Below are 26963 nucleotides of genomic sequence, written 5' to 3' on the forward strand. Positions count from 1 at the left end.
GGCTGTGTTATGCATAGAAATGTTTTATTTGAAAATGCCACCTTCAAATTTAGTTTGAATAAATTGAAGATTATTCCTTTGATGCTTTTCTCCATGTAATTATTTAATGGACCTCTTCTGAAGTTCTTCTGCACTGAACTCAGTCTACCATTACTCAACAGCTGGCAAGTCTTTAGCATTCCAAATAACTTAAGGCCAACAGCAAACTGTCATGCTTATAGAAAGGGATGAACAGCAAATAGCAAAGGTGCTAACATAAACCCCTGTGAGACACCACTGATTTTCTTTCACCTTGAAAATTGGTAATTTGCACTTTTTTTTTTAAATTTATCCATGAGAAGAACTTAGACTTCATTCTGTAACTTAAAGGATAATGGAGTACTTGAACTCTTGGAAGCTTTGCCTGAACTCTCTACTCTTCTTGGAAAAACACGGCTGCGATATCTTAAATCTCCTCATCCTTTGTCCCCTGCTTTTGGAAGCATGCATTGCCTTTCAGTGTAAATTAAACAAAATTCCATTCTTAGCCTCAAAGTAAATTCAATATAAATGAAGTACTCACCACATATCTCTGCAGCATTGCATATGTTCTTCAAACTGCTTACAAAGATGACATGATATCTTTAAGAATTAAAGACCGTATCTATATTTTATAAAACATATCACAAGGAAAATTTAAAACTTACTTATCAAATGTAATTGCTAGCACAAAAGCTTTTTAGTGACCACAGAACAGACTCAAGAATGCTTTTTCCCCTCCTACACAACTTCCATTTAGCTTTTACTAGTTTTCAGGGAGGCCCAGCTCATCAAAAACAAGTAGTTACATACTTCCTAAAACTAGCTGACTGGAATTTCTTGTTGTTTTTGTCTGTAGTTCTTTGTTAGAGAGAGACCTGAATGGGACATGTCATTGTTTTACCCAAGAATGACTACATACTATACAACCTAGAGCTATGAGAACACTCATTGTGTTGCTTCCAGTTAAAAAAAGACACTGATATACGACATATTTTGCAATGTTAGCTAGAAACAGTGGCTAGAGCCAGTCTAATCCATGGCACCAAATTTCGTGCCCTACTTTCAGAAAACACTGATTAGAATCACTGGAAAAGAACAATTCAGGAGGGAGGTCATTCCAGATATTTCAGTATATTTCAGCTCGTCCTAATAGTAATTCAAGATTCATGACACAGGTCCCCTGATCTTAATCTACGGCATGTCCTTCAGAAAAGGTAAACCAAGCTGGTTAACAAAACCTAAGAACAACTTCAAATATGGATGCCAATTATTTAAATATTGTAAAGATATAACAATTTTATTTTTTAAAAGTTAGACTGATATAAATACTACACGTAAAGCTGGTTTGTTGCAGCATTTTGCGTAAAGTTTCATTACTTCTCTATATGTCTGGAACTTTTAAGAGAGTCTGTAGAGCACACTTTGCAAAAGATTTATCTTCTACAGTGAAAAAGCTACAGTGAAAGTGAGCTACTGCTGCCTGGATTACACTCCGGTAGTTGACTGTTATTGGACACTTTCTCAAAGAAGATTGAACATTACCATCATATAAACTAAAGAGTAAGAAGAAAAGTTGGATATTAAGTAAAATGTTTTACACCATTGTTGCCTCCGCATTTTCATTTGTTTGAATTGTTTCTTTACTTCCTTTTCGCATTTTGAACCTTTTTAAAACTATAAAAGATACTGGAATTCAACCTGCTAAGGTATGCAGAGCAATATGAAGGTATATATTTGCTAATAATACTGTTATATATATATATATTCATTTTTATCTTTTTAATTCAATGAATTACTCTATCGGCAATAAGATAATTGAGAAAACAGTTATCTACTGCTTCAGCCATGTTTGTTTTCCTTAAGATAGGTAGATTGGGAGGAGAAGAGAAGACAGTAGAGAACAAAACAGAAATGAGAAAAAAATTTAGTCCTCATTCTGTAAGATGAGCACTATAGCCTGACCTGTCATGTATTATAAAATATATATTATCAGTTATGTAGCTTGCTAAAATTTCTGATACTGATATTTTCCACTGGCAGAGTTCTTATACCCAATATCCAAAGTTAATCAAAAGGCCCCTGTATGAACTCATCTGGAGTCTTACTGTTAAAAACAATGTGTGTATTACCAGAATCTTGAGTGATATTAACAGGGAAACAGTCAACTTTACAATATATGGGACACAACACAAAATGAAATCTATGTTCAATAACAATTAGTTCCAATAGTTATAGAATATGGAATATTTTTTGATACTGAAAAAATAACCTAGCTTTCAGTTGAGCCACAGTTGTGCCTACATAAAATTCTCTAGGCACTTAGCATATTTGATGATTATTGGAATTTAATTTATGCCGACGTATTAGGGAATGTTTTCATACATCTGATATATTGGAGATTGCTAGTGAAGCCCTACACACTGATACGATTGTCAATCTTTATTTGTTAACCTGTACGTTAGAAGATCAGGAATGAGAATTTCACTCATGTAAAACAAATATTATTTCAGAATACCTAGATGCAGTAAAAGACTACCTAAGACTAACTAAATCTAGTAGTGAACATACAATTCTCATAGAAAAGATCTTGAATTGAGTTATTTGACATATTCCTAACAATGTCCAACAATTCAAAGCAAATTAAAAGAAAACCAGTGCTAGTGGGCAGAGAGTTGTAAAGGTTAAGCCCTCGATTAATTTCAGTGTAAATATTAACAAGTTTGAAGTAAACCAAATGTAAAAGCTTAAGTGTCGTCGTCTTTACATGCAAAATTTGCACAATACTTTTACATGCATTGACATTGTGTGCATTAGCTAGCCCACAGTATAAAAAAATCAGTATTTATACGAAATAAAGCCAAGTATATAAATATTATACATATATATATACACATTATATAAAACAAGCCAAGTAACAAGTAACTACAGTTCAAACCAACTTATACAGTTAGTAGTAAATATAATGGGTTTGCATGCATTACCAGAAAAGCATAAAACTCCTAGTACAACCATCATAAATAAGCTTGTAATGGTATTTGTACATTATGTAGGGGGCTGGCATTTATTCTGTGCGTTTATATTCCAGTGCTAGACTCTGAAGTTCCATCTGGCTGATGATTCCACACATATACCAGGAAAAAATACAGATTTTAATGTCAATAAAAAAAAGGGGGGGGGGAGGGGCATGGCTATAAATGTGTTTGAAAATATTTTTTTTCCAGAAAATATTCATAAAAATATGAGAGAGATCAAAGTGGAACTTCATCCTGTATAAGGACTGAGAGAAACATTCAGAATTTAGTTTAAAGTCTGACATATTTATCATTATACTAATATCTAAATTATATTAAAAACTGCATTTCAGTACATGCAATGAGAAATTGGCTACACTATAAAAACACTGATAATAGTGTTATCTCTTCTGTTCCAGCGAATATAACCTCAAAAAGGGAGCTTACTCTATTGACAATTCAAAGTCTTCTCGAGTATTCACATTATGACTCTGACACTTGCATGACTGATAAGAGACAAAGTCATAAAAAGTTTGAAGGTTAGTCTTTTGTCTCCCTTGAAACTAGTATTTTTTTAATACTATCTAGCAATCCTTTTCTGACAAACTTGGTTAAGAAACATTTTTTTAAAAGATATTAAAATGCAATTTCTGTATGTTTGGAAGAGTCCTATTCCTTTTTTTTTTTTTTTGCTGGCCAGATAAAAAAAATCATCAGGAATAATAGCACTGTCCTTCTTTAAAATGAAACAAGGGATTTTAAAATTAGGAAAAATTATATATATATATATTATATAAACTGAAGTAATTCTTAGTTCTGTTAAAAGATTGAGCTTTTGTTTATGTCTATGAAAGAATTTTTATTCCTCAGAGTAATAAATTTCATCCTTTTATAGCTTGGTGTTTATGTGGTTTGTTATGTTGCAAAACTTCTACAGAAGCAGCTTGGATGTTGTTAGATTCTTTCCTGCTCAAGGGATGGGGAACACTACATGTCTGATCATGGGATTTGGCAGTTAGCCCTCCAACAGCAATTGTGAAGGTAAAGCTGATGAAGGCAAAAAACAAAACAAAAAAAAAGGCAGCAGAGAACAAAGTATTAATGTCTGCATCACAATTTGGGAGATGCAGAAGAGCGGTATTTGGTCTTTCTTTTTCCATCTCTCTAAGAGAAGCCTAAAATAGAAGCTGACTGTAGTAGCTACTATAGATAAAAGTAGACATGATCCAAAGCTCTATCTAGTGTCTTTCATATATATGTACAGAAAGGGAGAGCAGCAGGAAACAGATAAGCATACATTTGAAGATCTATTACCAGAACATATCCAGTAAAACATGACACACCTTGTCCTAGGAACAGGTATATCAGATACGAATCTGTGGTTCAGTTATGGTCATGGAATCAGAACCTCCTACTAACATCACCCTTCACATCAGAACAAAGTTCAGAAGTTCAGCATTTGACTGGAAGAATACCACTGCTACTGATGCAAAGATGCTTATGTTGAGCTGCTGAAGACTCCCAGGCTATGCTTGTATTAGCGATTAGTGCCTATTGATTCCCAGAATTCACTACCCACACTACACATTTCAAGGGTTTTTACTTCACAGTAGTTCCTCTCTAGTCCTATGGACCGAACAAACCAGGAGCAACTGGAAGCATACTGGGTGAACTTCTGGAGTTCACTATTTGTCTTCACTTCATTCAAAAGGAACACAGTCAATGTGCCCAATGTAATGTGAACCAAAGCATACAAGGTGGGAATGAATGTGACATAGGTTTCAAAAGAGTGTTCCTTATCTGAACTAAGTACCGATGCAGGTGAACTCACAGAAAAATGGAAATGAGAAAGTGATAAGCTGAGCTTCAGTGGAACATTTCAGGCCCTGGAGGAGAACAAGGTCAACAGATAACTCAGGCTACCTGCATGGTGGAGGATATTGCAAAGCTGAACTGAAAGGGATTCGGAAAAAAGAACTTCTCATGGTAGATGGGAGACTAATTTTCTAGATAGAAATTGAAACAGATACTACTAACAGCAGACTTCAGTGATCTGTATGTGACAGCTAGCAGATTCTATCTTCAATTACTGGTTCAACAAGAAGCAATGCTATTTTAAGCACAGTTTTCATAGAAAAAAGGCACTGTAGAGACACAGGAAGTATAAAATAAGTTCACAGAAAATGTTACAAGTTAATTCAGTAAATTAGACTAAAAGATGAACAGTAAAATTTAAAACTTTCCATTTAAGATTTTCCATTTAAAAAGATTTAAACTGAAATAAAAATTTAATGAGGGTAGTCATCTAGACTAGAAAAATTGGTGAATTGAATTTGAGTCATAAGCTAATAGTTAAAGTTATCTTGAATCTGTATCCGACACATCTTTAAAAAAAAGTGGCCTTTCAGGGAAGGATTCCAGACCTAGCTAATTAATAAACCCAAATGGAATAACAATGAACAACCAGAGCTTAGAGAGTTGAAAGAGACTGACTAGTAGCAAGTACATTTCCCTCTTAAAAAGTCAGGAAGCTTAGAGATAAAATGAAAGTTGTCAGTAGGTAAGCTGAGGTGACCCTGCAAATGAAATGAAAACAGATAGCTCATATGTCAGCCATTAAAAGAAGAGAACAAGCAAAGAGGTTAATATGCAGTAAAGGATGGTAGCAACCTATTTTCTGAATCCTGTTTTCAGCAATGCTGAGATGAACATAAGGGAGACAAGGGTTCAGAGATGCCAGAATGCATCTATACCACATCAAAAGTTGAATAAAAATTCAAAGAGACACATTCCAAAAGTAGCACATCAATCTTAACACTTAGTGATTTTAATTTTTATGTATTTATTCTAACCAAGTCTATCAGAGTATGCTAGTGTACATTTATAGAATAGTATACATGGAAAGTATATGGATTCTAGAAACAAAGAAGTTAGATTTCATTAACATGAAATGCTTTGGGATAAATTTTGATATAGAGAACAATTAAACATATAAAGGAACATGAAAAATGAGATGAAGTAAAGCATATTTATTCCAAAGAGATGGATACCAGATTTAGCAGGCACAGTATCTTCCATTAGGCATTAATTCTCTTGACAAAGAAAATGTGGTATTTATCTGGACTTAGGTAATTCATTCTGTTACATGTAAAGCTGAAGAAAAATGGGTTTGGAACAAACATTATAGAAGGCTGAATAACCGGCTCAACTGGAGACATAATGGGCTGTTAAAAAACACTTAAAAGAAGCCTGGATTTTGGGACTAATTTATTAAGTATCAAGTTGATGATAAGCACAAAAGTAAGGACTAATGAATTCAGATGATGCCAGGAAGAACAGATTAAAAGACAAAAAAAACACACACACTACATTACATGGGAAGAAATGAAGATTATCTTGCTTGGAAAGTCAGAAGAATTTCCACAAATTATGTTCTCACTACCTTAAAAAAAATCTCAATTGGAAAGAAGTACACACTAATGAATCATATTCAGGCTGTGCTTATATAGTATGATCTGCCTATTAAAAAATTAAGTTAGATTTGGGGTACAAAGTACTGCCCCTGCAATATGTTAATATAATACTCATCACCTCTACTCAGGATCTCTCTAGCACGGGCAGAAAGCAAGCCAAAAGAACACAATAGTCTTCTAGATGAAAGAAGAGTGAAAGAGCTTGGTTCAGGCCTTAGCAAACCAAGGCTTCAGTAAATTAAGCTTCCCCATATTTTAGTAAGGAAAACAGGAAATAAAACAAAAAGGAGGAAAAAAGCCAGGACACTCACAAGTTGAAATCTGTGTACGGTTTTTGTTTTTCCAGATATTCAAGATTTGCAAAGTGTTTTCGTAGGCCTGGACTTAACATGGTGTTTTTAAGGGATGAGAGCAATAGAGTGGAAAGACTAGTGCAGCAGACATACTATAGTCCCTCTGTGAGCACTACAAAAAGTGGCATATATATTCATGTCATGTCCCTGCAGTTTTGTATTTTCCAGAGAGAATTAACAATAATGCAAGTGATCAATTATTAAGATATGAGATGACTAGTGGTTTGAATTTAATTCAATTTGGTTCTTAAATCAATTCTTAAAATCCATTCTTAAACTGTGTGGCTGCTCCAATGCTTGCATTATTTCCACTTACTGTAGCATATGTATAGTTAAAGGCACATTCAGAAGGTCAGGTACCTAACATTGACAAAACTCTCAATTTTTTTAGTGCCACACAAAATGGCTGTGAATAGTAATATGTCCAAATGTTTCTGCACATTTACAAAGCTCAGTTTTAAAACTGTTTTTACATACAGAGCATTTTAATGGCAGTTTCCCTACTTGTGTTCTAGAGACCATCTTAAGTGACAGCACTGGACAAGATGAGATTGTGTTTATTCATTCATTATACCATTTATTGAAGTGTTCTTTGTTTATAGACAGATAAAAATAATTGTAAAACATTTTCAGCTTGGTTCTATAACTCTGGTATTTAGCCCAGAGAAGACTACAGAACCATTCCTTCTTTGATCTGACAGGGATTACTTAGCCGGAAGTACAAAAATATGAATAAACGAAAGGCAAAAGAGTATTTTTGCTTGGAATCTTTTCCAGAACAGTGATGATAAAAAATAATAATGATAATAATCAGAGATCAAAGGCTCCTTTCATTCCATTAACCCATATTAACAGTGTGAAGGACTGGTAAATCCAGATAGTTTCCATCTTTTAAATAATAATGCTATTTTCTCTTCATTTAGAGGATCCTACTATACCAAGTGACCTCAGGATCTGGAAGTTATTTCATATCTTGTTTGTTGCTCAGAAACTAGATTTGCAAGACTTTCAGTAAAAACTCTAAGTTGCATTGTGCTTAAAGTTAAAGCACTCCAGCTTCTAAAAGCTTTTAAATAAATATTAATGATAGACATTCAAGGAGAGGAATGGTGCAAAGCGCCTCCTCATTTCAGTACAGACATATGCAAAAGAACTGCAGTCTATTTCTAATAAACGTTAAAGTTTAATTCTGTAAGCACTGAATACTATGAAAATGTGATGTACACTCAGCCTGCTCTCCTACTCACTTCTGTATATCATATTAGATTGATGCAAGATGCTTTCAAAACACTTAACGAGCAGATCCATCTCAGCTGTGCTATTCAGATGAACAACCCTGCTAGGTAAGGCTGTAAGACCAGCTTTTCCAACCCATGCACGTTTCAGTTCTGTAATCTTTTTAAGTGGAGGGCAGGAGCTTCCTTGACTCAAGAATAGTGCAAAACAAAAATAATTCCTTATGTAAAGCTCATGTAAAGCCCATTCCTTTCATGAACTTGTTTCTAATCAATGAAGACAGAGTTTGAAACCTGACCAGCAAACAGGATAAAAATTACATTCTCTCTGTCTCCTTCCCTCCAAAGAAGATGGTTGGAGGAGTTGGAAGATGTTCACAGTCCAGCATTTTTTTTCATAGACAGCTTACCATATATATACCCACACTAAGAAAATAAATTTATAATGCCTGCTTCTACATATAAGCACTAATATAACAGCTATGTAAATTATTCTTGTGAACAAAATCCAATTGAATTAATATAAAAATAATTAAGTAACTTGAACTTTTCATCTGGCTCCTAATTTATAAGACTACAGTTCACAAATTAAGTATATTCTAGTGAATTCTGGGTGTTTAGGTTGAATTTTTCACAAAATTCACAGAACAGAGGAAAACTTTAACAACACGTGCATGGTATTTCTCACATCATAAGCATTTCAGATTCGGTATGTGTTTCTAACAACTTTTAATTGTATTTAAGATATATTACAGTAAGGAGAAATGAGAAAATGAAAGTATATACATATAAAGTACTTTTATAATTACAAACATTGTAATAACAATTCCAAATAACGAATAGTAGATAAACTGTATATACTTAGAAATGTAAAAATCAGGAAAAGAGGTCCTTCATTTATTTAAAGATTCTCATTGTTTAGTCTAAGGCTAGACAAAATTTCACTTCTGCGATTGAAGCACTTCCATGGAAAAATAAATCTTATGTTCTCTGGATATGATCTTCAAGGGTGCTCTAACAGGTCTAACTTCATTGAAATCAGAGGTAATTTCACCAATGAATTGGAAAAAAAACACACTATTTATCCCGGTAGTCAACCTTTATAAAAAAGAACCAGAGCACCTACTCCTACATTCTGCATATATATATAAACTTTTGAAGTACCAGTTCATTCCACTTCAATTTTAGCACAGGAATAAGTTTTGCCTATCTGAGCACATTATCTGAAGGCAAAACTGGTTTCCCAGCTACCTGGGTTCAGACTGTTGAAATCTTACGTAAGTATACTGCTAGGCAGAGGGGAAAAAAACACACGAATTAACACACTTCTATATCTCAAAAGGAAAAGTAGAAAGAATAGCAGTAGTAGTATCATTAACCTTGTCAATATTCATAATGCTTCAAAAGAACATATAAGGAAAACTTTGAAAAGAGATTTCTCTCCCTTGCTGTATGATCTACAAGATCTGAATGTCAACATATGTTAATAAAAAAGTATAATAAGTGATTCAAAGAAAAGAAAAATAAAAACGTAGATAACTTGCCTTTTAATGTCCAGGAACTCAGAAATATTTGCTATCTAAAAGACATGATTGTATAGTACAATCCTACTGCTTATTAGAGGCTCAGAAGAACATTCGGCATATAGAATAAAACTTTTTAGTTTACCTTTTAATTTTATCTTTATGTCTTCTTCTATTGTGTATTCCTTCAGGAACAGTCAGTACACATAGAAGATTAGCCAAAGAAAGGAATTAATGTTGACACAAAAGCTAAACAAAAAAATGAGAATAACTTGTTTCCTTGAAAACATATAAAAAGCATTTTATATTTATCAAAATATAAAATAGCAAATTACTGTTGCCTTGCAGATAAAGTATCCAAAGTTCTTTGCATTCAACAATTCAACCACCATAAAGGAGAATAAATATAAAATAAAAACAATAAAAATGTATCTCTCCGAGGCAAAGATTATGGGTGAATTAGTCCCGGAAAGGCTGTCTGAATTTTGCTGCTTCATTTACAGCATTACACATTCAAATGCCTGTTTCTTCTCTTGACATTGTTCATAAGCAGGTAAGAGAAATCTAATACTGTTACATTGAAATGACAGCATTAGAGTTTATTGGCAAAACTATATGGAGAGCAAGTACTCTCCAACTGAAAAATATACAAGATCTGTAAGTCTAAAAGGCCCTGCAGAACAGAATATATTTTGATACTTGATTAGTAATTAACAAAGTGATTCCCAACCTGTGTTACAAGTTATCTTTAGGGAGGAAATACAAAAGATTTGCAAAATAATCCATCTGAAGTAGTAAAACACAGCTGTACTAAGATGCAAAGAAAAAACTCTGTATGTCAGGTATAACATTTTCTCATTTTCAGTATGAGTATTGCAGAGATATAATGCTGCTGCCACTTAAGCAAAGGCATGCTTTCAGGAGCTCTGAAAAGGTGTACCCCTTGGCTAAGTTTAACTGTACTAAAGTCAATGGTAAACTCTACTAACAATTCAGCTATACCAGTATTTACTGAACAGAAGGATAAAATTTACTTTAACTGTTCCTGAAGTAAAACCAATATATATATATGAACATATATATGTTCCTGTATATATATATGTGTGTGTGTGTGTATATACATACAGGAACATATATATATGAACTATAAATATAAAGATTAAATTTAAAAGTAAAAAAAATAGCAGAATTACGTGGATGGTAAAACACTGCAACAGATTGCCTGGAGAAGTTGTGGAATTTCTAACCATGGTGACATTAAAAATTTGCTTTGACTAAGTCCTGAGAAACCTGACCAGCTTTGAGGTGGCCTACATGCTCTTCAGAGGTATGTTTCAATCAAAATTATTCAGTTAGACAAGGCCTTTAAACATATATACAACCAGTAAAGTCCAAGAAGAAAAAATAGATTCCTACTTGACACTCAACCTGGATTTACCAAAACTGCTCTTGTCCCTGCAAGCAACAGCAAAACACAAACATGCTTTTCCTTGTATCATTCTTTTTTTTGTGTGTGTTTTTAAGAAAACTTAGCTTTTCTGTATTTCATTATCATTCTGTCTTCCTATCTTCAGATACTTCACAACTTCACACAGCTGAGGTTTTTCTGACTTCTGATATAAAAAGAGCTATTCTGTATAATATGGTTCTTTTTCCAAATGAAACTGAATTTAGTCTAAGAAGCCCATTCACACACAGTCAAAATATGTGTGTAGGGGGGGACAGAGGCATAGGGAGAAGGAGTGTTTGTTATTTTAAAGTGGTACTGATCAATTAAAATTGGATTTTTTTTGTTACAAGTAGCAATTAAAATCTGGCTTTTTTTTTTTTTTAAATTCGATTTTATCATGACAGACTACTTGCTGCCTGCTTACCTGCCCAAAATCTGCTTTTATTTGATGGGAATGTGTTCCATCTTTACTGAGCCAAGAATACAGTACTGCAATAGAATGATATTCTCTAAACTTTTATAGCATATATGCTTCAAGAATTGATAAATTTAGTAATTTAGAGGTTCTTTCATCCAAAAAACTCTTCTGTCTCACCTTTTCTTCCCATAATAAAAATGGCTACAAAATATTGGGTGAGAGTTCCCTTTTCTGATCTCATGGCAGAAACATTTGTTATACAGAAAGTTATTGAAATGTCAGCTATGACTTGTCTTGCAATCTCAGGCATTAGGACAGATATCTTATACAGGTTAATAGTTTTCCCAACACTAATTTAACAAATGAGCAACATCGTATCTAATGTGTTGATCTGCTAATAGAACTATTTAATAAGATCATTTGTTTTACATTAGTTCAACCAACTCCTTACACTGCCAATTGTTTTTTTTTTTGACTAAATCAAGATAGAAGTTTAAATTACAGGCTTGATAAATCCTTTACTAGTTGCAGCTTCTAAGTAAACCCACAGTTTTGATGATCACAGAAAAGCCATTTCATTAAGTACACTCATAATGTAATCTACTTCTCACTTCTACCAAGTATATTAATGTAAATAATGTAAATAATTGGTTATTCCAATAGAAAATAAGTACTTTCAACAGTACAATGTTTGTGATTATTGTTGACAGATGCATCAAAACATCACTGGGGGGCAAGTGAGATCAATCTGGATATCTTACGTTTGACACTGATACAACAACCAGTATGAACTTTTTTTTCTTAATTTAAAAGCCAAGACAAATACATTATAATACATCATACAGCAAATTGACTTTTTTATATATTGAACCTGCAACTAAGCAATCTGGCCACTTTCAAAAAAGTCAGGCATTTCAAATACAATCTGAATTCAAACATATTTCTAGATAGGTTGAAGGCAAAAAGACAATGTATTTGCTCTGATTTACTGATATAGGAAGGTATTTCTAAAAACAGTTTAGTACTCACATGAAAGCTTTATCCTGCTTAGCTATAGAGGATTAATGTGAATTAAGTTTCTTGATAGTCTAAGCATAAATTTTCACAGAGCACCTTAACTTTACGTTGACAAATGGAAAAATGAATCAGAGCAGTCAAACCCATTTTTCATTTAACTTCAGAAACAGACAGATTACCAGATAACCCTGCCAGAGAGACTATTTGAAAAATAGATATTTAAATAATGTTCCTGAATAAAGATCAGTGGTTTTTAAACTGTTAAAAGGCAAGTAAGAATAATAAAAAAAAAAGCTGAATGAACAGCTTGGTAACTGAACAAACATTTATAATTGATCTGATATTGAAAGGTGATATTTAAAAGACCTACTAAATGGGTAAAAATTGCTTCCTAATGGCATAACTTTTTTATGCTAAAACAATTTTAACAAGCTTCCATAATATAAGACATGTAAAAGAGAATCTAATTAATATAGTAGCAAATAAAACCATTATCCATTTCACAATGCATCTGCTTATGTCGGGAAAACATCTGAAAATGGTTAAGATTTTCAAATTAACAAATAAATATACTAAATAAAAATGTATTTCCCCCCTTCACAAAAAAGCTTTTCCAACTTCTTGAAAAATATTTTCATTCAGTATTTTAGGTCAAGCTTGTCCTTCATCTTGTTTTCCTTCATAGTCAACTTTCAACTATTTTAAAGATGCAGTCCTGAGCATACTGCACAATGAAAATTGTAGAATTTGCAACCAAATATTTAAAAAGTTGCTGATCTATCCGGATAGATATACATAAATATTTTCCTAGCCATTTGATTTTCTTAGTACCTGTTTGAGTAAAAGCTGATGAAAATTTAAAAATTCTTTACTGTTAAGTGAATTAAATGTCAATAGAACTACCTCAGCAGGAGGCTATTTCGCTGTATTCACCATCCCTCTACTTGTCTCACCACCAGCTCTACCACTGATAAAATTCAGTACTCTCTCAAGACTTTATATATAATCAGTGGGATGTTTAGCTTTCACTCTAAATTTAGTTAGTAAGTGTCTAATCATAATGAAATTACTAAGCAAAAGATGAAGAACTCCAAAAATACAACAGATGAAGAAGACATCAAGATAAAAGACTGGCATGACTAGTTTCATCAACTTAAAACAGAACTGAAAGATAATACTGCTGCCACTTTCATGCGGACCCCAAAACTGAAAGTACCTGAAGGCAGTAAGGAATAAAGGAAGCAACAACAACCACCTCAGTAACAGAGCGTATCAACTTCACATAATAGATCTACCCAGAATTACAGAAATTTGGTTTAAAAGCTTCATTCAGAGAATATAATCATAGAATTAAAGTAATTTAGGTAATCAAGCAAGGAATCGTAAATGCTGTGCACAAGCCAAAAATGCCAAGAAATGGTATGTTACTTCTAAAAGATACTGGCACTAATAAGTAGTCTTGTTTAAGCAAAACAAACAAATGTCTTTTCATCTTTTGAAAAAATAGGAATTTAAGCAAGAGAAATGAAGTGTCATCCAAAATTATGACAAGAACAAAGCAAATAATAGGAGATATTTGAGGCAAGGCACAATTTATGAAGACAGAATTATTATCCCTTTCAAAGACTGGAGGCATATCAGGCCCTGCACTACAGAACCTAACTACTAACACCTGAAACGAAAAAAAAAACCTGACCATAACACAACTAAGCTTGGTGAGCTGTTCTATGCCTTCTGTTGAAAAGAGTTTACATGTTAAGATTGTTGAACAGAGTTTGAGAGTAAAATGTACATGAAATCCTTGTGCAAAATTGGCATGTAAATTTGGAATTGGTATTAAGTCCTGGACATTGGAAATAAAATGAAGAGTTAAACATCATCCAGATATAAAGATAGTACTTGCTAACTTACTGTGGAACACTGTTACAGTTATCATAGCTAAATAAATCTTACAGAATTCTCAGATAATTAGTTTTATGACATCAAATTCAGTTAAGTGCTAGAAAAAGAACACAGGTTAGTGCTAGAAAAATGAAACAGGAAAATGTTCAATAAAGTTATTTAAAAATCAGAAATGTAAAATAAGTCACGGTTTACAGAACACTTACTAAGCTTCTAGCACTGGTAAAAATCAGAGCTTTATGTTACAACTGTATTGGTCAGTGCTATTTTAAATTAGGAACTTGGTGAATCAATATCTGTACCTTTTTAAATTCTTAGAATCTGACTTCTTACTTAATGACACAGACAGCTCCATGGGAGGTGTCTGACACATGGGAGCACTGACACATGAACAAGTTAAAGACAGGGCAATTAGAGAAACAAAATAACTTACCTGAAGTCATGTAGTGGAGTAAAAACAGAAATGTATTGACTTACATAGCAGATTAGTAATTAGAATTCAAGACCAGCCTAATGATTACCTTCATTATTTAGTTGTTTATATTTATACTCCCTAACTAGTAGCTTTTCAGACATTCAGAATCTGAGTTGACACTCTGAAAACTGAGAGACAAGATGGCACAAGCTGAGGAACAACTAAAGGGTTACTTTTAAATGATTTAATGAAAACAGGTCTTTAAAAAGGGTGGTATGTATAAACCTGGCTAAGGTATAAAACTAATTTTTCAGGAATGGTGCTTTTTCTGTACAGTATTTCTTCTTTCTGTTGCTCCATAGGGAAGCTTCATAAATTTAATACTGCAAGGCAGTAATGAAACGCTAAATTTTTCTAAACACAGTGTTTTACAAAGATTGTTTATTACATTACCAGCTCTACTTCTGCATAACAAGGTTGACGGATAGAATCATGTCACTTTATGATCTCAGTATGGTGTTACATTCCAAATACAAAGCAGATTGGTAATCAAATTCAAACCATCATTTTTTCTGCTATCCCAATTACGATACAAAGGGATCTTTGAAGAAAATTTATTCTTTAAGTCCTATGTCAGTCTCTTTTAACTAGCAATGGTCAAAGCTGAACATGGCTCATTATGCCACAAAGTATGGAAAAGCTTCCTGTCTGCAACTGTAAATTTCACAGATTCCATCCTAACAACTTCTTTGAAAAGTGGTAAATATGGAAGAGTAGTAGAAATTAGCCAAGGTCCTCTTTACCTTCCCTGTAGGTAGAGAGAGTTTCTCCTTGTGAACTCTGATGAACATTTACTAATTTGTGAGCAGGGAAGAGCAAGGAAGAGAATTCCTTCAAAGACAGCAATAGCAGCATATAACAGCAATTTTAACAGTACTGAATTAATGGTAACTTTCTAAGAAGCTGATAAAGACCTTAAATTCAAGAAGTAAAGAAAAACAGGAAAAAGCATTATGTAAAGTTCAGAAAGTTCAGTGGAAGTGTGTGAGAGGTATGATGGAAAATGGTAAAAAACATTAAAACATTTGCCATCTTTTCTAAACAAAATGCTCAAGATGAAGAGGTTACATATCTCAAAGGTTTGCGTAAATGAAAAAAACAAAAGTTTGCTTTTCACATTGAGAGGGATCATGCTTCTAAAAAAACAGAACGCATTTGAGCAGTGGAAATTGTGTGGTATGGAGTATTTTATAGCACATTCACTGCAGCTCGGAGCCTAATTAGAATTTTGAAAAACACAGGCACTCATTTCACTGCCCAAATCAAAAGTGGTGGAACTTTCTAAACACCAAAAATTCTGTAACGGACTCTGCTTCTAATTTGAGACAGTCCAGTGCAAATAGCTGCAATTACAGATTCACTGTAGGAAATATCTACCCTCAAAATAAAATTTAAAAGAATTAACTCACCACTTGTCCGTTCTGAGGATTTTTATGAGCATATGGGGGTCCACGGATGTGATTCCACATCTGACCAGATGTCATAGCAAATACAACACACTAGAAAAATAGAAAAACAACAATATACTTGTTTTCTAACCCAGAGGAATTGAATAAAAAACCACTCTGCTAGTGATGTTTGTTTTAGGTACATAATTGTTTACCTAACCAGATACAGTATCTACTTTTATTTGATGTTTAGGACAGGGTTTTCAGATGTGCTGCTCTCATAAAATTCTTAATGACTTCTGTTAGAAAATGAGTTAGCTCAAGACAGAAATTTTCAAAATCTCTCTTCAAATAATCCTCTCTTTATGTGCACTTGGAATTGCCACATTTACAAATCCGCATGGCCGAAAACATTCATGATAGTAGAAAGCACTCACTACAAATATTCTGAAAACTGTCATTTGAGATTTCTACAAGCTTTCATAATGCTATTTCTGCCTCTAATATGAATGTTTAGCTTAGCTGTTTACTTTCAGGTATATGAAATTATTTAAAAAAACACCAAAAAAATCCAACTATCTAAATGTCTTTCTCATTTATGAAATGCTTACTTTGTGTCCTATACGACTGTGATCCATTTTAGCCATGACAAAGGACAATGACTGAGTTGATAGAAAAGTGATATTCCCTATGGAAAAGTGTGGAATTAGGATAGGAATCTATGAAAACTGGAAAAAATGGACATTACTTCTTGCAGGTCATACTACAGAATCTAAATGGCAAAAATCAGTCACAGCAGTAGTCGTGGCTATCTTACAGAGGAAATTAAAATATCCTCTAATAGCCAAATGAGAAAAACAGTAATGCTGAACTTGGATCATCTAAATGACTTCTGATTTAACAGTGAAAGTAATCCTTAAAAGACTCTGATATAAACTAGGTACAGCTTCTATATATATATGCTTATTTTTACTGTAAATGTATATTCCCACTAGCAAAAGTATAGCCATAGCAATTTAAGCAGATGGTTCACCAGTGTGTAATTTTTTTTATATTTTTTTTAACTGGGATGATTAGCTAGACCAGAGATGACTAACTTCTCTTTACTAAAGAAAAGTAGTGAGGACTTCTTCAGCTTTTCTTTAAAGAATATTTAATAATGTATTTGTGAAATAAATTTAAGCTAGTGTACTCTGTAGCACAGTAAATCCAGAATGGACACCTCTAGCAACATACTTTGAACCAGCTTTGGAAGGCCTTAGGACTGAATCTTGACAGACTTTATATAAACTTATTTGGCTTTTCTAGAGTTTTAACTTGATTAGCTGAAACAGCCATTTTTTCAAAGACCAGTTGGCTATGCTTAGTTTACGTTACTTTCGCTCATCTCTGTAGGGCATAACCATTTTTTCCCTCTCCATTCCATTTAGGATGAATTAGTTATGATCAGCATAGTGATGCAGTGTAACCAGCGATATCAAAAGCCGTAACACAAGATATACGGTACCAGTATGGAATGATAAGACGGGGGCACACAATGACACTAGAGATCTCAAGTCCATAAATATTGTACCAATGCTGAATTAAAGAAACAAATGCAAGGGAGCTGGTCAAAACCAGTTTTAGGGGTAACAAATAAAACAAATAAACACCAATTTATCAATTTTTTACGTAAGGTGTAGTTGCTGGCCAGTGGAAAAAAAAGGACAATGTGTAAAAGTAGCCCCAAGTGAGCTCTAGGGTGAGGAGGAAAAAAAAACATTCTACTTCCAGCAAAGAATGTGAAACACCGTGAACTCACCATAGCAGCACACCCTTTCCCCAGATCAAAGCCAAGGATCTTAAGATCCAGAGAGAATCAGTGGAAGAATAACCATGACATTCACAAAGAGGGAAAGACAACAGAGTCTGTGCATAATTTTGTGTTGTTACTATTGACATTTTTTGCCCTTGTAACAGAAAGAAAGTAACGAAAAAAATTCCGCCCTGTAATGATGATATCTGGTTAAACAATAATACTTTAATTATACTGTTAAGATTTCAATTACACTAAGAACAGATTCTTGGCTCTAAATATAAAGTGTGTTTCATTTTGTCCATAACAGGATTTGGAGTGTAACAGTATTGTAATTAATATGGCAGATGAAAGCATATTGGTAGTGATTATCAGCAAATGGGTTATGTTTTAATTAATAATATGCAATGAAGTGAAGAGAGTATGTGCTTCCATTACTGAAAAAAGAAGACCATTATTTCTATACCTTGCAGATTATTTTAGCTGAGAAATTTATACTGCAATTTCGGTGATGAATCACAGAGCTGATAGCTTATGTGAAGATAACAGAAGTGTAAAAACTGAGATGAGGGTAAAAAAGGTGAGGTGAAAGAGATGTGAAAGGGCAAAAGTCAGACAGCTGAAATGTAAAACATCAAAAGAGAAGAGGTGCATGTAGTGCACAAATATTGGTGGCTCTGAAAGTGAGTCTTCTATTAAAATTGTGATTTTCCGCATTCTTAAATTTATATATTTAATTTATGCTCTATAGGGCCAAGTCTGTTTCCATATGTAAAGATAAAAAAGCAACCTCAGTTTACATTAGTGATGTGCTTTTAACTAGTAATTCTTTCAAATTGCTTAAGTTCTCTAATGCTAGCTAGTATGGATACATGACCTCACAACATGCTAATATCTAACAAAAAAAAGATAAGAGACAATAGTAGGAAGAAACTCTTAATCTATTTTAAGTACCCCAAGAATATAGCATTTCCATCTTATCCCTTAGGTAAGCAGATAGTAGTTGACATTCAAGCTCCATTCCATGTTCTCCTATTACTATCAATGACGTATTGATCTGTTATATTAATTATTGTAATCTACAGACTTTTAATGTTTGTAAAATATACTTGAAATATACCTCATTATTTGTAGAGCTGACAAATGCATCATAGACACACTGATACCCAATGCTAACCATTCCAAACCCCTTAGTTTCCATGTGATCCCATGCTTTGGGATCCAAAATTTCCAAAACACCTGGTTGTTTCATTGCTATGAATCAACGTTCCTCAGGATAAAACTTTTACAAATTCATTTTTACAAATGAGCAACTTGCAACATGTGATTAATGACTTCATATTTACCTTAAGGTTTTATATGGTATTGATTACAATGGAACAATTCATATGCAGAGAAATTATTGTTTTCAGTTTTCTTGGACCTTGTCAACGTACAAAGGATGAAAAGTAGAGAAAGAAGATTCGAGTGAGGCATTTGTCTGTGAGCACTTAAAGGATTTTTTTTTTTCCACTTACCTAGGCAAAGCAGAGTCTCTACTTTAGCACTTCTACAAAGAAGAGAACCACTCACCCCTTACCAAAGACAGTCCTCTCATATACTCACAACCCCTTCCTTTCATACTCCTGACTAGGAAGAATAGGAACAGCTCCTAGGCAGCTGCCTTGGAATCTGAAAACAGACTTTGCCCCTCCCAGATTCCATAGGTACACAGGCAATATTGAAATGTACACTGAAAAACTGAAAATTACATGCAGTAAGGCATGTTGGCAACCTAGCAAAGAAACTATTTTAAGAAGCCCCGTGTTGTCCACATTCTAGCCACTGAACAAATATTTTCTCAGCTCTAGAGAAACTGTTGTCTAAAATGTAGCAATTGCTTATGTAAAATGTTATAAATTTGCTCAGCTTTACACTATTTGACCTTTTATTCTCTGCTTAAGAAATGAAGAGTCTTGACAAGAATCTGAATTGCTTCTTGTTATCAGTATAAAAGGACAGGAGTCTGCAAATATCTTAGGACTGAAGTCCTTCCTCATCTTTGTACTAGTATGGGAGAGGGGAAAATATCCATAGATGAACAGTAGGATTTAAATTAAAGTTTAAAACAATCTAGGGGATAAATTTTGAGTGTGATCTCAAAAGATATCTTTTGAGTGCTAGGTACAGTGACTCAACCACCACAGTTTGCCTTTCCAGAAGTCTTCTGGGTAATGCTGCAAGAAAAATGCCTAAGGCATACAAGATACTACCAGAGTTTGCAGTGCTTCCATGAGAGGATGAAACAGCTTATCACACTGCTATTGCTCAATCTAATATTGAGGACAAAACTAATTCAACAGTTTTGTGTTAACTGGCATTGGAATCAACGTATGACAATTCTCTTGATTCTGTGCCTATTCAGAACTATTAGACGGGTTATTAAAAATGGCATTCCAAAATATTTTCCTAAAACATGGCTGGAAATATTATTTATGAGTTTTTTTTTTTTTCAGTTGATGTTCATACCAAATTAAAATCCAGTCTTCTAGGATCCTTTTTCCTCCTTCTAGTAAAAACAGCAAAGGCACTTCATGCAGAGAATTTTTTCCAATTTTTAGGAACAGAGAGGCGCTGTCTTTTTTTTTTAATAAAAAAATAGGTATCCAACCTTTGGGAGTATAAAAGCTCTTCAAAACAACAAACCAAAGAACTCTTAAAACAATGAAAACAAAAAACAGACCTGTCTATTTGCAATGATGTGGAATCCTTAGTTTTCAATTACTGAATTTCAGGAGATCTATGATTAAATTGAAATGTAAAATGCTATTTTCCATAAGGTTAATGAATGCCGGCCATCTAGCAGAATGAAACATGAGAAGAAAAAAAACAACTTTGATTATACACAAAGTTAGAGTACACTCATGTCTTCAACTACAGCCCCAGGGTACACAATACACGGCCTCTTTAAAATGGTGCTAACAAAAATCTCTGACAGATTTAGTATAAAGTGGTTTGATACCTGCATTAAAAGGCAGTCACTATTGGTGATAAAGGTTACTTTTTCTTTTGGGTCATTTACCATCATCTTTTGAGATAATTTCTCTACTACCTTTTCTAAAGAGAATTACAGAGGCATTGTTTTTCTTTCAATTAAGCTAAAATGATTCAGGAAAGCAGACAGGAAATAAAAAAGGTTTAACACCACCTAATTCAGTCATAGAAATCTGATTGTACTACTTTTACTGTGTTTCGGCCAAAGTGTATACTCCCAGGTAACTACAAAATGAGATTATTTACCTTTTTACTATAAATAATTAAACTGGAATATTATAAGCCTAAATTCTGTGGTATTATTCAGAAGCATACATCCAAATGACACTGTTATAAAAGTGGCAGTAGAGCACAGCCTCATATAGCTATAAGGCAATTACTGTTGCAAGGGACCTCCACGGGTCATCTTACACCTGTTACAGTTCAGGGCATTGTCCAGTTGACTTCTGAGTATGTCAGGACACCAGTCCTGACCCCTGAACTCAGCCCAGGTTTTCAACTGGTCTTCTCCCAGAAAGCCCCAAATTGGACATAAAAACACGCATACACATGCGCTGCAGGAATAACAGGTGGTCAACACTACATAGAATCAGTTCTCATTTTGTACACTTTGGACCTGTGTTAAGTCTGAATAGTAAAAGAAATGCTACAAACCACTTCTCCGTTTTTTGTTAGAAATCACAGATGACAGAAGATATCCACCCCTTTTTACTCTCTGGTTCCTCTCCCTACTCTCAGCTAACACTTTTCAAGGATTCACAACCCAACACTTCACTTTCAAAATGATAAAACTTTTTCATTGGAAAATACTAGTACTCTACACAAATATACAGAATTAAATTTGACAGCCTTACTTCGAAGGAGAACTGTCAAAATTCTGTGTTAGAGCTCAGGATACTCCAAGTGATATACTGGAACAAAGAACACATTCTGCCCACAGCTCTCTAAATTGAAAGAAAACATTCTACTTGAAATCTATTCCTTCAGGTAGTTTATTTGAAATCTTGGACTTCATTCTTTGACTTCTGAACAACAGGTACTAGGTAACTTCATCCCTGAATTGATGTAATAAATGCTGCCAGTGAGCCCATCAGCTATAAGTGTCACAAGAAGGTAAGTATCTCTTTGCCTTGTTGAATCAGAGCAAAACTGACCACCAATATGACATGGCTTTGAAAAGGCAAAAACAATTTTGTTTTGTATCAGTAACCTGGTTCTAGCAGAGCTAAAATGCAAATGCCACTGGCACAAGTAAACTCATATTCCATCTGCAATCCTGGCCATATGCATTCAAGAAAAATTAATTCAGATAGAAGCAAGTTGAAAAAAAGTCTAAAATGATTGAGCGAACAAATAACCCATTTACATGGAAAGAGAAGAAACGCTTGACTTATCTTGTACAGATTACATGAACAATTTTTTAAAAAGTACTGTTCTCATTGCTAGCATAGAAGGAAGGAATTCTGTTAAGCTGTAAAATGTTGGATTGACTTGATGCTACTCTAATGCTGATAACCAGGCTCCTGAATCATGGTTCAGGAGCATGTCCCCCCAAAATTAAGTCTTAATGCTACTTCTCAGACTTAATTCTTCTGTCAGTCACAATGACAGCAGAAATTAAATTAATGAGTACTTGTTGATAAACCTTAACTGTCATCTGTCATACTTACATGCTATCTAAAACTAAGATAGCTGACTATGCAGCACAGACAGTGTTTTTCCATGAATCTTCTCAGATGTTTGAAGACTGTGGTATAAATAAACATACTGCAATACACTGTTAAGCACATTCAAACTTAATTCATCATTTATGGCCTTTGGTTTTTACTTTACTACGCAAGTAACAACGACACATAAGCTAAGATAGGGAACTAATCCAAAGCACATTAGTATGGAAAATCCGCATACCAGAGCTGCCATGGCCCAGCCAGTTTTGTTGTAGATGAATTCTAAATTATTTCTTCTCAGATATAACAAGCCACCAACAAGAGATACCAGAAGAGCCAGTGCAATTGTACCAGAATAGTTAGGAGGCCTGAACACTCTAATCTGGAAAAGATAAATGCAAATATAGATCAGAAATAAATACATACCTACAGATCAATTTCCATATAAACAAACAAGGAGCATAAGGAGCATCTGAAATCTAGTTTTGACACAGACTAATCACTGAATGTATCCATAAATAAGAAAAACATAGTACTTTAATAAATAGACCGCATGAAAAAAGCTTTAGGGACCATTTTAAACTGATAATACGCTACTGATCTGAAAATTTCAATACAGAATATTCCATTATCTCTTCTTTAAGAAAATTAAACTGTTCAACTCAAAAAAATACACGTATTTTCAACAGATATGCATGTTGTTTCTGAATTAGGAGCAACTACTTTTGGATCCATTTGTTCTGTATGTAGTATTGCAAGTATGTATTACTCATTCAAAACTAATTATCACAATATCACTACTTGTTTTCATCTAGAAAAAACTACACATAATTTAACAAAGCAAGAATAAAATATAATCTGCAAACTGTAGAAGTTACCACAACTATCACGAATATTTATTTTGGTTTTGTTTCTTTAAAAATATGCATTCAAGAGCCTATGTTTTAATGGAAAAACAGACATTAAGAAGGGACTGCATTTGTCATCTGCCTGTCTCAGACTACAAAGATACATTTGGCTCTAACTTTTAAAATTGTCTGAAGACTTACATGAACATCTGTTCTGTCAGCTATCCATTTAGCTAGCTGTTCGGCTGCAAATCCGATTCTCTGCAGGTCAAATGTGTCAGCTCTCTTGGGCTTACCTTTTGGAGGAAAATGCATGAAAGTCGGAGCAGAGTTCATATTCAGCTACAAAACCAGGAAAAATAGCAAAAAAAAATTAGTAACCCCATACTTTAAAATGTTTAACTGTTATGTATCAGACAACATAAGCATATTCAATACAAAAAATATTATTTGCCTTCCTGCATAATGTGTTACTCTTTTTTATACATCTTCATGTACAGTCCTAGAAAAAGAGTGCTCAAAGTATTCCTTGCTATTTTCTTCTGGTAGATTCTTTTGGATGTTTAATTATTCAGAGTATTTCACCTGCAAGCTTCTCTGACTAAGAGTATCTTATGCTTTATAGTTCCCACACACTGTAAGAACTTCCCAGTAATTAGTAAAAACAGACAGCCCACCCCCCTCCAATCTATTAAAGCATATTAGGCTGAAATTCAGGGGATAATAAAAGCTTATAGCTTGACATTGTTTCTCTTGCTTAGCTCTCACCAGTCCAAAGTTACCTAGACTAACCTATTCATCTTCACTGGTTTCAAGACAGAGTACTCCACTAGTGCTTAGTCCTTTTTGAATCCCAAAAAACCTAGATAACTAGCTACGATGACATAACTTGCTCTGGGAATCGGGTGAATATTAATCCACATGTCGATGCCTTTGGAACTACTCACACTGTATCAATCTGGGAAGTTTGTTTAAATATAATTCAATTGATTTAAAATCTTTCATAACTAAAAGAAAAAGTGAGAGTATGCCTCTTTGTAAATCCTCAGCTATATTTTGTACAGGGTAAAAAAACTCGTAGATGATAAACAGATTAATATTTACCACTTGTTTAAATTTTGACTTCAGCTTTGCTATAGGTATACATTGCTATAGGTATATATTATTATATAGGTACATATTGCTATAGGTATATATTATAATTATTCTATATAAGATTCCTCCATATTCAGTCCATCTCAGAAAAGATGTAATAAACCACTTGAAAAACATGAAAATTAATGTAAACAAAATCAGGGAAAATATTTAAATATGATGCAATATGGAGATCTTTGAACAGCAAACACAGAGTAACCTTGTTTGTTTCATTCCTGCAAAATGAGTTTTATCACATTACCAAAACACACTATCTAATCAAGTACAGAACTGGATTTATCATTAGAAATTACCAGCTATTAAAATATTTTCCAACTAGGCAAAAAACAGCTCACTTCCTTAGTGAACCTATTTGTAAATAAAAGTATTCTGAGAAATGCTAAGAGAAATTTTGCGAAATAGTTTAACAATATTTTGTAAGATTCAGAAACCTCAGATACAGAAACCTTCTGACATTGTATGGAGATTAAGGGCAGTTGGTCTGCAGCTGCTTTATCATTTCTCTACGAACATTATAAAAGCTGGAAATCCAGTCTTTTCTTCTTTTTCTTTTCTTTTCTTTTTTTTTTTTTTTTTTCTCTCTTTTTCCCTCTGGCATCAGTATTACATTACTGGTTTGCACACATAAGGACAAGGTCAGAACTACTCCAAAAATCCACCTTAACATAATCATCAGTCATTCAGGTCCCTTATGCTTATCACAGTATTTCTCACAGACAGCCAAAAAACTTACACATTTTATTCAATTTGGTATAATGTTTACGTGACTTTAAATGTGCATCATCTGAAATAAACTGAACACGTGCCCTTTTACACAAGTAATAAATTGGACTGTACTACTCTAATATGTATTGATGGCTTAAGGCAAGATCAAACGATGTGTTTTATATTAGTGCAACCATAAAGGATAACATAAGATAAATTTTTAAAGGTTGAAAGTTTTAAAATCAAAATCTTACCCTAAATAAACATATTTTTACACAACACATTCTAAGATGTCTGATGGAAACCAAAATATTTACAAGACACAGTAAACTATCAAAATATTAAATATTTGAAAATTAAATATTTAAATTTTTCAGGGAAAATGTCTAGCTCATATTTCACCAGAAGGTGATTAAAAATATAGAGAACTTCAAAACTTGTTACTTTTCTTAATCTCTATTTTTAGCTTAAATCAGTAGAAAAATATCAAAGAGATAAAAGCATGGTTTTATTTAGCATGAATTTTCCAGGTACGCTTTTTGCCTTGACTAGTCAATTTAAGACTATTTTCCAGTAATTGATTCCTCACTTCATAGCCAGCATATAAAATCTAAAATTTAAAAGTCTCCTCTCTTTACCCTGAAGAACTTCCAGACTAGTACTAAGAGTACTAAAGCTGAAGAATATTTTCTTCAACCTAGTCAACTAAAAGGCTTTTAACTAAGACCATTTTTCCTAAAGATAAAGGAAATCTTTAAATGCAAATGTTATTTACACTGCATTTCATTCCAGAAAACAACACTAATAACGGGTTGATGAAATTTTACATATATATAAGATCATCTATAAAGAAATACTATGAACTACGTTTAGCAAATGCTGGAAGTGGCTACTTGTACAATTCTTCCTTGTTAATGTTATAGAAATTCCAGCATCTGGTATTTGTAACAAGAAAATTTATATATGAAATGCATATAGACATACGTATCTACAGAGAGAACACTTTTCTGCTGTCGTTTATCAAATAAACATGTATTATAAAAAATTAAGAATGTTTTATAATATCCAGCATTTACCTGTTGAAAGACATCTGCCCCTTCATCATAATCCACTATTGTGAAAAACAGCTTGTTTGAAAAAGCAGATGAATAGCGCCATGAATTAGCCAGCACTTGATATTCTTCATTAGCTTGCCTAAAAGAAACAAACATATATCCGCGTGGCATTCACTGGCAACAAAGATGCCCTAGCCAACTGCAGTGGTTAGCTGAATTACACTTAAAATTTCACTCTCAACACCCATATTATCAATTAATAAACAAAGCTTCAGCTCATTATACAGCTCTCTGCTTCACACTTGCATTCTCCAAAATTACAAATGTGTTAAGTCAAACTAAAAGCAGAGAGATCCCAGAAGATGTTAACAAGAGTAATCTCCTTCATAATCAAAAGCTTCAGAAAACACAATCAAAACCCTCAGGAGCGGCCTCCTGA

The 26963-nt window shown here is 33.5% G+C and overlaps 1 protein-coding gene across 3 annotated transcripts in view; it reads right to left on the reverse strand.

Moving 5' to 3' along the window:
* Positions 1-26963, reverse strand: part of TUSC3 (tumor suppressor candidate 3) — a 124231-nt gene that overhangs the window by 45295 nt on the left and 51973 nt on the right. For 2 of the 3 annotated variants that reach the window (XM_066996270.1, XM_066996268.1), the window contains exons 3-6: positions 26546-26663; positions 23811-23951; positions 23003-23143; positions 16288-16377 (exon numbers count right to left, since the gene is read on the reverse strand). In XM_066996270.1, the coding sequence (XP_066852371.1) occupies positions 16288-16377; positions 23003-23143; positions 23811-23951; positions 26546-26663 (490 nt within the window). The remainder of the gene's footprint in view (positions 1-16287; positions 16378-23002; positions 23144-23810; positions 23952-26545; positions 26664-26963) is intronic. The other variant, XM_066996269.1, reaches the window with a different exon arrangement.

Source organism: Anser cygnoides, chromosome 4 (genome assembly GCF_040182565.1).
Source record: "Anser cygnoides isolate HZ-2024a breed goose chromosome 4, Taihu_goose_T2T_genome, whole genome shotgun sequence".
In the NCBI taxonomy this organism is placed as follows: domain Eukaryota; kingdom Metazoa; phylum Chordata; class Aves; order Anseriformes; family Anatidae; genus Anser; species Anser cygnoides.